We start from the raw sequence: 14,110 nt of genomic DNA on the forward strand, positions 1-14,110 counted from the left end.
ACTGATATGAGCTAGAGAAGGTGTTAGATAATTATAACTTACCCCTCTCGGAACTTAAACATATTAAGTGATCTTTTAGGACCAAAAAGGTTTAAAGAACCAAAAAATTAAAATTTAATGGTGGAACCTTGACCAATCAATGGAGGAGAGATCTTTTTTCTTTTCTGGGTGGAAAGTTGTGGGGGCTCTCTGTTGTTGTTTTATTAAGATGGGAGCAGGGAAACAATACATGCAAAAGTGAAGCTCTTTACTAATTCAGTACTAAGGTCCCTCGGTATGGGGCTCAAGTCGTTCTCAGCTCTGGGATTCTGTTCTAGTTACAGCCAAGTGAGATGCTCCAGTCCCTTTATTCCTTCTTCTCTGGTTCCTGCCTTCCCATGTGGCCAGGGAAGGCTGAATGTATTAAGGAATCAGGCCCTGACAGCTAGGAATGTCCTGTATTCTCATAATGGTCAAAGTTCCTCAGTTCCTAGGAAGCCCTGGGCTTTATCAGCTACTCTGGAAGCAGCTCAGACTCCATCAATATCAAGGACACCAGTGTATTCCTTATCTGGTGGTACCTGTGGTTCTCCTCCTTCTCACCCCCATCTCCAGCCTCCCATAGTTTGGAGTATGGGGGTGCAGGCATCACAGCTCCAATGGCTGGCTGGCCCTGCCAGACCCTGCTCTCATTCCTCAGTGGTGGTGTGTCAAGGGGCAAAGTTTCCATGCTTGGATCCAGATTCTCCTGAGAGGTCAAGGAATCATTTTTTTGCTAGAAGAGAACATAAAGACTTAATTACTAGGGGTAGCTAGGTGGCGTAGTGGATAGAGTGCCAGGCTGGAGTCAGGAGGAACTGGGTTCAAATCTGATCTTAGACACTTCCTAGTTATGCGACCCTGAACAAGGCACTTAACTCCATTTACCTAGCCTTTGCCTTTCTGACTTAAAATTGTTACTAAGACAGAAAATAACATTTTTTTAAAGAGTCAATTTCTGAGCTACAGAGGAGTAGTAGTGCTTCAGCACAATGGTATCAAATTCAAATAGAGATAAGGACCAATAAAAAATATGTAAAGATCTCTGTGGGCAATATATTGACTAAGTTTTTAAAGTAACATTATCTACATTTTATGGTATTTCTTATTTATTCGGATAAATATTTTCCCAACTGTGTTTTAACCTGGTTCGGTAAGACAAGGAAGAATGTCCTAGGTCCCATCAGAAGCAAGAGCAGGTTGGAAGGTGTAGAACAAACACTGAGACATATGATATGCCCAACCCTAGATGCACTTATTCCTCTATCTCAGTGATTCCCAAAGTGGGCGCTACCACCCCCTGGTGGGTGCTGCAGCGATCCAGGGAGGCGGTGATGGCCACAGGTGCATTTATCTTTCCTTTCAATTGCTATTAAAATTTTTTAAAAAATTAATTTCTAGGGGGCTAAGTAATATTTTTTCTGGAAAGGGGGCAGTAGACCAAAAAAGTTTGGGAACCACTGCTCTATCTAGACAAAATGATCAAATGGACTATATATGTTTGTTCCTCTGTTTGAGACTGTGATCCTGACTTTTTTCATTGTGACATTTGGAACCATATCAATGCCCTACAAAACCTCATATACATTAGGATATATCATTGTTCCAATGACCTGATGAGATAGGTAGTAGGAATCTTATCATCCCCATTTTGTAGATGAGGAAGTTAAAGCTCTGGAGGTTAAATGAGGCTCCCAAGGTAAGCAGGAGATGGTACTTGAAGCCAGGTCTTTCTAGCTCCAAATTCAATATGTTTTCTACTTGAGGAGGCTGTTTCTTGCCTTAGTTTTTCAGATTAAAAAAGTTGTTTTAAATGAACACTCTTAAAGAACTTTGAGAGTCAGCATGGTGTAGTGGATCTTCTGCCAGACTGGAAGTCATAAAGACGTAGGATCAAGATTCCTCTAACACATAATAGCTATGTGCCTATGGGCAGGTCACTTAACCTCCAATTTCAGTTACTCTGGCAACTAAGAACCTGAGTTGTAAACAAGGAATTATTAGTCAAAGGTTAGGATATCATTTCTTACCCCCTCAAAAAAAATGTTAAGAAATACATTTTGCTGGAGGTAGAGAACCCTTGGATCATCATATTGAAATACTTTGGGGACTGTAGTCCTCTGTGGAAGGGGTTCTAATTAAAAAAGAAGCGAGTACAGGGAAAGGTATATGATAAAGTGATGTTTCCCGAAGTTACCTAGGGCTATCCCTAATTCTGTACATGCTTGTAGTGAGACTGACTTGTAGGTTATGATCATGTGCAATGTATGTTCAGTGTCTCCCTGTTGGGCAATGTGTGTTTGGAGCTGGGTGATGGAGCCAGGGTGGGTGTTGGCAGGTGCAGCATCCCGAGCCAGTGCCACATAGCCCCTTCCCCAATGCCCCGCAACACTTACAACCCCATTCTTCTTTTGGAAGTAATGGAGGAATCTCTTTCTCCTTTTTGCTTCTTCTAAGACTGGGACTTGTCCCTTGGTCCTTTGCTTTGATTTTTGGTTTTTGGAGTGGAGATTTCCCATCCTGTGCCCAGGTAACCCCTCCTGAGCCCCCCAGGGTTAAGGAGGCCAAGATGTCTCAGGAAAGAGTCGCTGTAAAGGAGTCAGAAAAAGGAACTATTTGTGACGTCATTTGTAGCCATGGATACAGGAGGCAGCTGAACCTCCTGGCTGAGTCTGATTGAAAGGTGGAGCAGCGCTTGGAGAGGCAAGAGATGTGTAGTGTGAGAAAAGTGGGAAGCAATTTTCAAGATGCTCTTTTTCTATGATACCTTCTTAAAACAATGAGGCAAGAACTAAAAGATACCCGTCATCTTTCCTAGTCTGGAACCAAGCCTCCTCCTTATCCACATGATGTATTTCCACTACCTTCCATGTCTCAAAATCTACCTGCCATTGTAAATACTCATTATTTATCTTTTATGTTCAATCTGTTATTCACATGTATGGCTATCAGAGAGTTGGAAGATCTTAAAGTTGGAGGGAGAGGACTTCTGGACTGAATAAGGCAGCCAGATCAAATCTCTGTACCTACTTCCAGCAAAACCCTCAAAATTGGACGAGGCTGAATAATGATCAGGAAATCCAATGAGCAACTACAGTAAGTGACTTTGGCTACCCTAAAATTGTAGAAATGGTCAGCTAGAAACCCAGGGGTTCTAGGGAAAGGAGGGGATCCAATAAAGGCAGTGCCAGCACAGGCAAAGCAAGTCTAGAGCAGCTCAGCCAGAAACACAGGTAGCCTGAAGGGACAGTGTTTGGAGGAAACTCCAGGAGAAAGCCTCAGGGAGGTCAGGTTCCTATAGCTGGGACCTTGAAAGCCATGATGAGTATCAGAGAGGGTTGTGGTGGCAAATATTTAATCACCACTTGGAGCCTATGATATACTTTTAAGATTAATTTGCATTAGGAGCATTTTCTCCATCACTTTTAAGTTGACAACACAACAAATCAAGCCCCATTTGTAGCTGCTGGTTTTCTAAGAAATAAGTACTCACAGTGGGCAGCTAGTTGTCTCAATGGATAGAAAGCCAGGCCTAAAGATGGGAGGATCTGGGTTCAAATCTAGCTGCAGACACTTCCTAGCTAATCAATTAGCCCCAATTGCCTAGCCCTTACTCTTCTGCCTTCAATTCTAAGGCAGAAGGTAAAGGTTTTTTTTTTAAAAAAAGTAAGTGAATATATACAAACCAGCTATATATAAAATGCAGAGGAATTAATTTAGAGAAGAAAGGCACAAGACACAAATTTCTTGCCAATATCCTTAAAATGTAGGACTCAGAACTTAACAGAATTTTCTAGAAGTTGTTTGTCTGGGTAGGGTAGAATATATTGAGACTATTCCCTAACTTGATCTTCCCATTAGGAATCATTTCTCCTTCATTTGAATTTCCCTTTTTTTTTGTGGCACATTTGCATTCTTGCCTTTCTGATTCTTTATCTTGCCAACTAGTCTGTAACTCCATAGAGGGAGGAAATGATATGTAATTTATCTTTGTATTTTCTACACTATCTGCCTGGGTGCCGTACCTTACATATTACTCAAACAATTGTTACTGATGCTTTTCTTGTTAGCCATATCACTTGGTTGACCAATATTAAACTTGCAACAAACTAAAACTAAACCCCTAAATATTTTTATTTTCCACAAGAAAAAGTCAAATATGTATTTGAATTTTTTAAATGAACTACAAGAATTTACATTTATTTTACATTTAATTTGTGCTTATTCCTATTAGATTTAATCTGGCTAGTTTCTGCTTATGGTAAATCCTTATTTTGTTGCTATATATTTTTTAAACCCTTACCTTCTGTCTTAGAATTGATACAAATATTGGTTCCAATGCAGAAGAGAGGCAAGGATGAGACAGTTGGGGTTAAGTGACTTGCCCAAGGTCACACAGCTAAAACATGTCTGGGGCCAGATTGGAATCTGGGTCCTCCTGACTCCTTCCCATCTTCCCGCCCCAAAATGGAAAAAGATTAAAAAAGGAAAAAACCTGCTGTAGTGTGTGCATACTCAAACAAAAATTCTTGCATTATACTGTAGGACTCATTTTGTAATCTGAATCCATCTCTTTTTTTTCAGGAGGTATTAGATTTTGTCAATGTTCTTTGGCAAAATGTTCTTTGTTAGTCTTTGTATGATGTTTTTTAGGTCTTTCAAAGTTCTTTGATTTTTGTTCCCTTAATTTTGATCACTTTGCATCAGTTCATATACGTCTTCTCACGTTACTATTTTTTCTTTAGTGACCAACCATTTTTTCCCCTTCACCTTACCCCTTAATGAAAAATTACCAAATTCTCAAGCATTGTCAAGAAAAACAAATTCCTACTTTGGCCATGTCCAAAAATATATATTTCATTCTGCATAGTCTCTCACCTCTGTGTCATGAAGTGGGTAGCATTCTTTATTAGTCCTCTGGAGTCATGGTTGCTCATTGATTAGAGTTAAGTCTTTAATGATTGTTGACACAATATTGATGTTATAATAAATGTTATCATAAATATATATAATATATTATAAATAAATATAAAAGTATAAAAAATGTTATAAGAATTATTCTCGTTTTTTCCTCATTTCACTGCATTAATTCATATGTATCTTCCCAAGTTTTTCAGAAACTATCTCTTCATTTCTTAAAGCACAACAGTATTCCATTATCCATATATCATAATTTGTTCAGACATCCGCTAACTGATATGTACTCTGTTAGTTTCCATTTGTTTGCCTCTATGAAGAAAGCAGCTATAAAAGCTCATTGGTATTGTTTGTGCAAACTTTTTCATATAATCAAAATTGTTCATTTTATTCTCTGTGATCAATCTATCTCTTGTTTAGTCATAAATTATTACTCTCTCAATAGATCGGAAAGATGATTTCTTCTTTGTTCTTCTAATTTGTTTTTGGTGTGACCTTTTATTTCTAGGTCATATGTCCATTAAAAATTTTTTTATTTAATTAATTTAGAATATTTTTCCATGGTTCCATGATTCATGTTCTTTCCCTCCTCTCCTCCCAACCCCCCCTCCCGTAGCCAGCACACAATTCCACTGGGTTTTACATGTGTCATTGATCAAGACCTATTTTCATATTATTAATATTTGTATTAGGGTGATCTACAGAGTCTACATCCCCAATCGACTCATGTGATCAAGCAGCTGTTTTTCTTCTGTGTTTCTACTCCCACAGTTCTTTCTCTGGATGTGGATAGTATTCTTTCTCATAAGTCCCTCAGAATTGTCCTGGATCATTGCATTGCTGCTAGTATAAAAGTCCATTACATTCGATTTTACCACAGTGTATCACAGTGTACAATGTTCTCCTGGTTCTGCTCCTTTCACTCTGCATCAATTCTTGGAGGTCTTTCCAGTTCACATGGAATTCCTCCAGTTCATTATTCCTTTTAGCACAATAGTATCCCATCACCAACAGTATCACGATTTGCCCCAATTGAAGGGGCATCCCATGGTAAAATATTCTAAATAAATAAATAAATAAAATTTTTAGGAGTGTAGAACTGCTTAGATAGACGGAGTTTCTTTCAGTTCACAGGTCACATGCCCATTTGAAACCTATCTTGTTATATAGTGTGAAGCATGGGTTTAAACTACATTTCTATTGCTCTATTGCAAAAATGAATAATATAGAAATAGGTATCAAGTGATAACATTTGTATAACTTAGTGGAACTGCTTGTCAGCTCTGGGAGAGGGGAACGAAGAGGGGAAGGGAAAAATGAATCATGTAAACATGAAAAAAATAGTTTAAAAATAAACACATTTCGGGGGCAGCTGGGTAGCTCAGTGGATTGAGAGTCAGGCCTAGAGACGGGAAGTCCTAGGTTCAAATCCGGCCTCAGACACTTCCCAGCTGTGTGACCCTGGGCAAGTCACTTGACCCCCACTGCCCACCCTTACCACTCTTCCACCTAGGAGCCAATACACAGAAGTTAAGGATTTAAAAAAAAAGTAAAAAAAAAATAAACACATTTTTAAAAAATTAAAAAGAAATAAACCACATTTCTTCTGGATTGCTATTCAGTTTTCATAGTAGATTTTGTCAAATAATGAGCTTGTGTCTCTGTTCTAAGCAAACACTAGACCTTGAACTTTTTGTTTGCTTTTTTATATTGTATACTTATATTATTCCATTGATAAACCTCTCCATATATTAGCTAGTTCCTAATTAGATGATTGCTGCTTTGTAGTATTGTTTGAGATCTAATATTCCTTCCTTTTTTTTAAATCTGCCCAGGGATTCTTGACTTTTTATTCTTACATTTCTATTAATTTTTTTTGTAGTTCTATATGGTAATCCTTTGAAGCAGCTGGTAGCACAATGGAAACAACACTGAATCCCCCAGAGCCAAGAAGTCCTGAGTTCATATTTGGCTTCAGATATTTATTAGCTGTGTGACCTCAGGCAAGTCACTTAACCTTTGCCTTTTCTCAACTGTAAAATGGGAATAAAAGCACCTACCTCCCAGGATTGTTGTAAGGACCAATTAAGATATTTGTAAGAAAAAAAAAGTGTTTAGCATAGTGTAATAAGCACCTAATAGGTGCTACATAAATGTTTATTCCCTTTCCTATTTTCTCTGAATATATAATTTAAGTAGGGTTGTAATTTTTATTAGTTTGGTATGCCTGTGAGCAATTACTTCTTCAATTATTTTGGTCTCTATTTCCACAAACAGTATTTTGTGATTGTATTTATATAATTTCTATGTGTTTTTTTTTGGAGACAGTATCCCAAATCAATTATACCTTCTGTTGTTATTTTAAGTGGACATTCTTCTTTTTCTTCTTGCCAGGCTTTATAGGTAATATACAGAAGTACTGATGATTTATTTGGATTTATTTGCTATTCTGCAATTTTGCCAAAGCTAATTGTTTCAATTTTCAGTTGACACTATACAGTTCTTTAAGTACATTATCATTTCATCTAAAAAAAGGATTTAAGTTTTTTCCTTTAATTTCTTTTTCTAAGATTACATTAAGTGGAAATAGTAACAACAGGCACCTTTGCTTTACTTCTAATCTTATTGGAAAGCACTCTTAGTTATATTCCCAGGTGGCTCTTGGATTTTGATACATACTATTTATGTTAAGAAAATATCCTTTTATTCCTATTTTCTTGTGTCTCTGAGTATTTTTTCAAATATAAATGGGTATGCATTTTATTTAAATTTTTTTTTTTTGTATTTAGTCATGGGCATTGTCAGATTATGGATCTTTTAATCTTCTGGAGATAAAGACCAGGGCTGAGACCCACTCCTCTTCTGGAGTCTAATCCCTGATATTCTCTCCTCTGGGGATTAGTATTAAAGTGATCACATTGAGGTCTTATTTCTCACTTGGAAGTTGTCTCCTTTTTTTAGGGATCAGAGTTGGCATAACAGTATTCTTTTCTTTGCCCTGGGAACTGATCCTGAAGTTCCCCACTTTCTAGGGAACAGGATTCAGAGGAACAGCTATGCCTTGTGGTCAGAGGCTGAAGCACACAATAATCAGTGGATGAATTGTGTATTAGCAGGGAAGCAGGACTGCACTGCTTCTTCCTACTCCATCATCTCGACTAGGCTCTTCCATATATTTCTTTGGCTATGTCCTCCTTTTGTTCTTCACCTGAACTACTGGTGATTATATTTCATTTTGGGAGTCTTCTATGTATCTTGAATTTCTTTATTTTTGTAGCCCCTAGTCATAGGTTCATGGTTATCTTTTCTCTGAGCTGATTTAAAAGTGCCTTCCTCAAGTCTAGCATATACTATGTTTGACTATCTAGGATTCCTTTCCTTCAGTTTTATAAACACTCTGATGGCCAGGTTACTTTCTCCCACTGTAATTGCTTCAATACTACCATCATGTTTCTTGTAGGATAAAATTAAATCCAAAATAACAATACCTTTTACTGCTTCCTCAAATTTAGGAGAAATGAGAGTCAGAAAGACATGCTTTTATTAGATGTTATTAGCAGATTGAGACTTTTCCAAAGTCTGGATAGCTGAAGGGCCCATCATAACTATATATTACCTCTTTGATAATCTTATAAATAATATTCTGAAAGCATCATCTATAGCTTCCATCTTATTTGGTGGTCTGTGGTATATCTCTAAAATTTTATCACTTCATTTTTTTCCTTTTCTTTCACCATGCTTTTACCCTTGGTTGATTATAATAATAGCTAGATCTATATAGAGTGCTTTATGGCTCACAAAGTACTTTTGCAGATGTTATTCAATTCTTATAAAAAATCCTGGGGGAGGGCATACTATTATTATTCCCATTTCACAGATGAGAAAACTGAGGCACAGACAATTAAATAACTTACTCAGGGTCATGAAGCTAGTGAGACATGAATATTTGAACTCAGATCTTTTTGACTGTAAGCTCTGTGTTCTTTGCATTATGCCACCTATTCAGATGTATAATTTCTTGACTGAATGCTAATCTTCAATTCCTTCCATTAGATTTGTTTCCCGCGAGCTACTTTCTTTGACCATATTTTAGTTATGAGTTTTCCCACCAATTCATAGTGATACTTATGAGATCATATTGACATCTTTATTTTAGAATTAATGTCAAGATCACTTTATTATTCATACTCCATGCATTGATATAGAGACATCTGAGGTCATATGTATTTTATCCTGATCTTTTTCATGTCTAAAAATTACTGAGTATCTCATCTTCTAGTATTCTAAGTTGTACTTGTCATCCTCCATTTAGTTTTGCATCTTTTATTTGGGCATTTTTCATCTTTCCCTAAAATTCTCTTGAATAAATGAGTCAAAATGCTCCCAAATATTCTCAGTGTTCATTGGATTTACTGCCAAGAGTCTTATCATTCAAGAGAATGTAAGGACTGTTCTATTTTTTTCTTTGTGCCTCTAGCACTCATCTTGGAGCCTAGTAAACTTAATGCTTAATGTAGTTTATCAATAATATAATAAACCATAGTCCATAAAACCAAATCTTGTTTCTTGGATACTTACATGTCTGTCATCTACCTACCTACCTACCTATCTACCTATCTATCTATCTATCTATCTATCTATCTATCTATCTATCTATCTATCTATCTATCTATCTATCTATCTATCTCTATAACCAGCTTTTCACTTCCCCTCTCCTTTCTATTCCAGTCATGATCTTCAAATAGAAAATGAAATTAAAATCCTTGTCTTAAAGTCCTTCATTTTTCTAGCAAGGACTTGAAAGTTACTAAAGACACTTTCTCAAGGTTTCTTCTAGTGGTTTCTATATCAGTTGGCAGGAGGAGGTATATCTATTAGGTCTTGGTCAGCTGTCATGTGTCCATTCCACACTCCAGGCAGACAGCACACTGATAGATTAACCAAGTCAGGTATACTTAATGTCCTCTTTTTTTTTTTTTTTTTAGATGTAAGAAAACATTTTTGAAGCCTTTATTTACAAAAGCTTTAAAAAGAAATAATACCTTCTGTTTTGCAAGTAACTTTTCTGAAGGACCACCCAGTTACAGCATCGTAACTCAACAAGAAAAGAATGTTAAAGTACGAGGGAACAAGCCAACCTGGCAAACAGCTAATACGACTCGAGTTAAGTGCAGGTAACACACACACACACACACCATGACTTGCCGTCGATCGTCATTTCTGAGTAGCCTTTAAGTTACCCATTACCAAAGTATTCCTTCCTTCACATGCTCTGGCCTGCTCACATGCTCCTGTCTACATGGCTAAGAAAGTATTTCACAGTTATTCTGTCAATATATAGAAAATATATTGCAAAGATATACACGCAAAATAAACAAGCATTACACTCCTCAGGTGACTTTATTTACGCTAACTTGTCTTGTCAAGTTTTGTTGTTTTACAACAAATCTCTTAATCATTTTCGTCTTTGTAGCAACTACAAAAGCATAATCTCGTTTCTTCTAATTTAATTTGGTATAAGACATACCTAAGGTGACTTGCTCTCTTTGGACTTACTGACTTGTGGAGTCGCCAAAACAAGGGCTCGGTAAATATGACTCTATCACAGGGGAGGGGTGAGGGACAGCTGGGGGGCTGGGAGGGAGCCAGCGAGGAAGGGGACCAAGGCAGAGGCGCAGCCGCGCCACAGGGGTGCTGGCAGCTCTGGCACACAGGTGGAAAGCCGCCACAAAGCACTTCTTCAGTCCCAAAGCCCATTCAGAGACCGATCCGAAACCCAGCAGACCCGGTGAGCAGGGTTCATGAAGCCCCAGGGACAGACAGCGAGCCGGGCTTGACTCTTCAGGAGCCCCTCTTCCCTTGTGGGAGAACTTTGCCGAGTCAACATTTTGCAGCACAGTAAATTGACTCTGTTCCGTGGGTCCAAAACAAGAGAGTGCTGTGTAAAACTGGCAAATGATCAACTTTCAGGCTAACAGCAAGGAAAACCCAAACTTCTGCTAAAACGGTGGATCCGAGTCACTCTCTAAAGTGCAAAATTGATGGTCCACAATCTCAAATAGCTAAAACTCTTGCATACTGGAAGGGACAGACATGAAACAGGGCAATAAATTACAGTCAGTGCTTGGTAATCTGGGAATGGGGGAAGAGGTGTGGGGTACAAACTAAGACCAACTAGATATGTTTACCAAAAGATTGAGTATGATACGGATGTTCCCCTTGGCCACACATGCTTGCTAACAGATGGATTAATTACACAGCCAAATTTAACCTGAAGACTCTTCTACTTATCAGGATCTGTGGAAGGAATGGTCATAATTAGTACTGAAAGACAAAAGAGAAAACGGTTTGAGAAGGCAGGGTAAAAAAAGAAAAAGCCTTATTGTCTACTGTCCAAGGGATTTAACTGGAGATAAAACCTATATACAAGCACATGTGTAGCTCCAAACACCAAGGCCTCTTGTCCATCCATTTCATGTCATGACTGCTTGCTGGCCTCCTCTTCATAAGCATTCCCCGTACCATTCTGCACATAGGAGGAGCCCGAACCAAGGCCGTACAGGTGTCCACAATACTTGGCATCGTCGATATGATCTTCAAAGAACATTTCTCTCATTTTGAAAAAGGCCATTCCTGTCAGTAAGGAATCGGATCCTGCCTGGTGCTGTGGGCCTATCCGCTCCAACTCAAGTTGCTCAGCCACTTCCTGCAGTCCACCCTTGAGGTTCTCGCAGCTCTTCATGAGGTACTTGACATCATAGATGACTGGGAAGAACAATGGCAGGATCTCAAAGAAGTCCAGCTCTTCTTCAGGTAGGTTAGAGTTGGTCAGGATTTTGATCAAATAGCCAAAGTCATAGCCACTGTGAAATGAAAGCCACTTGACCCCCCTCACACAACACAACACCAGATGTCATGAGAAGTTCTGCGAAATACTGTGTCTCAATTCCTTCTTCCTCATGCTTTTTAAACTGGATCCCTGACGTTGTCAGAAGCTCAATGGAGTCCTGGGCATACATGTCCTCCGTTAAATGAAACTTGAAGTTGAATTGCCATGTAGAGGTTCCTGGAGGGTATTCCCCTTGCTCATTCATAAATGTCAATCCAAGCTGAATTATCTTTAGCAAGTCTACATTACATCTCAAAAGTTGGTACTGATAGCCAGCATTACTTCTGAATTCTCCAATGGGTCTTGCAACCACACCTGGAAACTCAGTGTCCATGGCAACATAATTATACTTCCATATAACTTGACGAATTTTCTTCATCTCGTCATCCAGGTTGCAAGCCCAAACTTCACAAATTCTTTGGCTATGATCTACGGTCGCTGCTGGCATAGTGGGAACGCAAAGGGTTTAGATGCCAACGAGCATCAAAATATTATACTTGATTGAAGAGTCGTTTTATAAAATAAGTTTTCTTTTTGTACCTCCGCTGGTGCCGATGCGGTCATCGTGCTCCTCCGCCTCGTCCTCGCCATAGAGTCAAGCCTCAGCGGCGGCCCCATAGACACCTCTCGCCGGCCCAGGAGAAGGGGGCGCGGGAGCCGTGCGGCGCCATCTCTCCTCACAAGTCCGGCGAGGCCTACTTAATGTCCTCTTAACAGGAGTCACCATCAGTCAGAATGTGCATCTTCTTGCTGTGACAGCAAAGTGCCACTTTTGTTAGCGTCTTTCATTTCCTTTACTGTACTCTGGCACATGGGATATGAAAAGCCTTCACAAATATGAACTACCTTCAATGAACTGAGCCTTAATAGCTCCAGTGGTACAAAAATATCTCCTTTTTCTATCACATTCTTCCCCTCACCAACACTAATTTTGATGGCCTTTGGGCTCCTTAGAGTACTTTTCTTTCTGGTTTTCTTCTTAGAGGATTCTCTTCATCCTCTCTATTAAGATGAAGTATAGGAAGGTATTCTTCAAGCCCATTGCCTTTGCCTCTCGTTTGGAAAAGAGCTTTGCAATTATAGTATACCATTGGTGACTACCTTAGGCAGGAAGAAAAATATAGTCCTTACCTAACTGCAAATCACTGGAAACCTTTTCAGTCTCCATCTATACCTTAAAGATGTCAAGTTCAACTCCTGTACTATGTGACTAGCCCTCAGACCTCCTGCAAATTGTCTCCGTCTTGGTCATCAATATTTCAGTGGACCACAGATCTGTCAGGAAAGATAGACTTGGGGTTTTATTTAGTGTGACCTCAGTTTCCACCTTTGGCAGGCTTTTATCCAGAGAGGTAAACTATGTCAAAGATGGAACAGATGAGTATTATGAGTACTGATTAGGGGACACTGCTGGGAGCTGTCCCCATGTAACGTCTGTGGCAAGTAGTCATTCCCATGGGAAGGCAGAACATGTAACTCTGAGACAGAAATATGGAGTTAGGAGACCCAGATACCATTTCTCCATGAGCTCCTCTGGCATAGCATCAGAGGATACCCTGAATCCTAGACCCTGTTCCTTTAGCACAGTGGTTCCCAAATTTTTTGGCCTACCGCCCCCTTTCTAGAAAAAATATTACTTAGCCTCCTGGAAATTAATTTTTTTAAATTTTAATGGCAATTAATAGGAAAGATAAATGCACCTATGGCCATCACCGCCCTCCTGGATCGCTGCAGCACCTACCAGGGGGCAGTGGCGCCCACTTTGGGAATCACTGCCTTAGGAGGTAGAAGTCAATATTCACAATACTTCTCTCTGTAGACTCAGGAGTGGTCAGGTCTCCACATCTGGGTTCCACAGAATGGACATAGGTCCAAGTGTGGCTCTGGAGGTGAGGAGCTCTATTTCCCAGACTACATAACCAGGAATGTGACATTACCGACCGAACAGAGAGCAAAGTTCCAGTTCATAGGTAGGACCTATTTATAAGCACAGGATAAATCACTCAATACATTTGAACTCACCAGCACAGCTCACTTCCTCTTTATGCTGTGCAAAATAAGGAAGCAAGGCCCTTCCAGCCCTTCCATTTCATTATTTTACTTGGCTGTTCCATCTTTGATGAAGCAGCTAGATGGCTCAGGGAATAAAGTGCTGGGCCTGGAGTCAGGAAGACAGGAATTAAAATCCAGCCTCAAATAATTAGTGGGATGACTTTGGGCAAGTCACTTAATTCGTTTGCCTCAGGGAATAGTGCTAAGCCTATAGTCAGAAGACCCAAGTTCAAA

At 39.2% G+C, this 14,110-nt stretch overlaps 1 protein-coding gene across 1 annotated transcript; it reads right to left on the reverse strand.

Annotated features, from left to right (window-relative positions):
• Positions 1-10,439: 10,439 nt before the first annotated feature.
• On the reverse strand, positions 10,440-12,350 carry LOC123236035 (CCR4-NOT transcription complex subunit 7-like). The gene is given in 2 exon segments (XM_044662291.1): positions 10,440-11,824; positions 11,826-12,350. Coding segments are annotated over 2 exon segments (858 nt in total). The 5' UTR covers positions 12,273-12,350; the 3' UTR covers positions 10,440-11,413.
• Between the last annotated feature and the right edge of the window lie 1,760 nt (positions 12,351-14,110).

The sequence above is a fragment of the Gracilinanus agilis genome, chromosome 2 (assembly GCF_016433145.1).
Source record: "Gracilinanus agilis isolate LMUSP501 chromosome 2, AgileGrace, whole genome shotgun sequence".
Classification (NCBI taxonomy): domain Eukaryota; kingdom Metazoa; phylum Chordata; class Mammalia; order Didelphimorphia; family Didelphidae; genus Gracilinanus; species Gracilinanus agilis.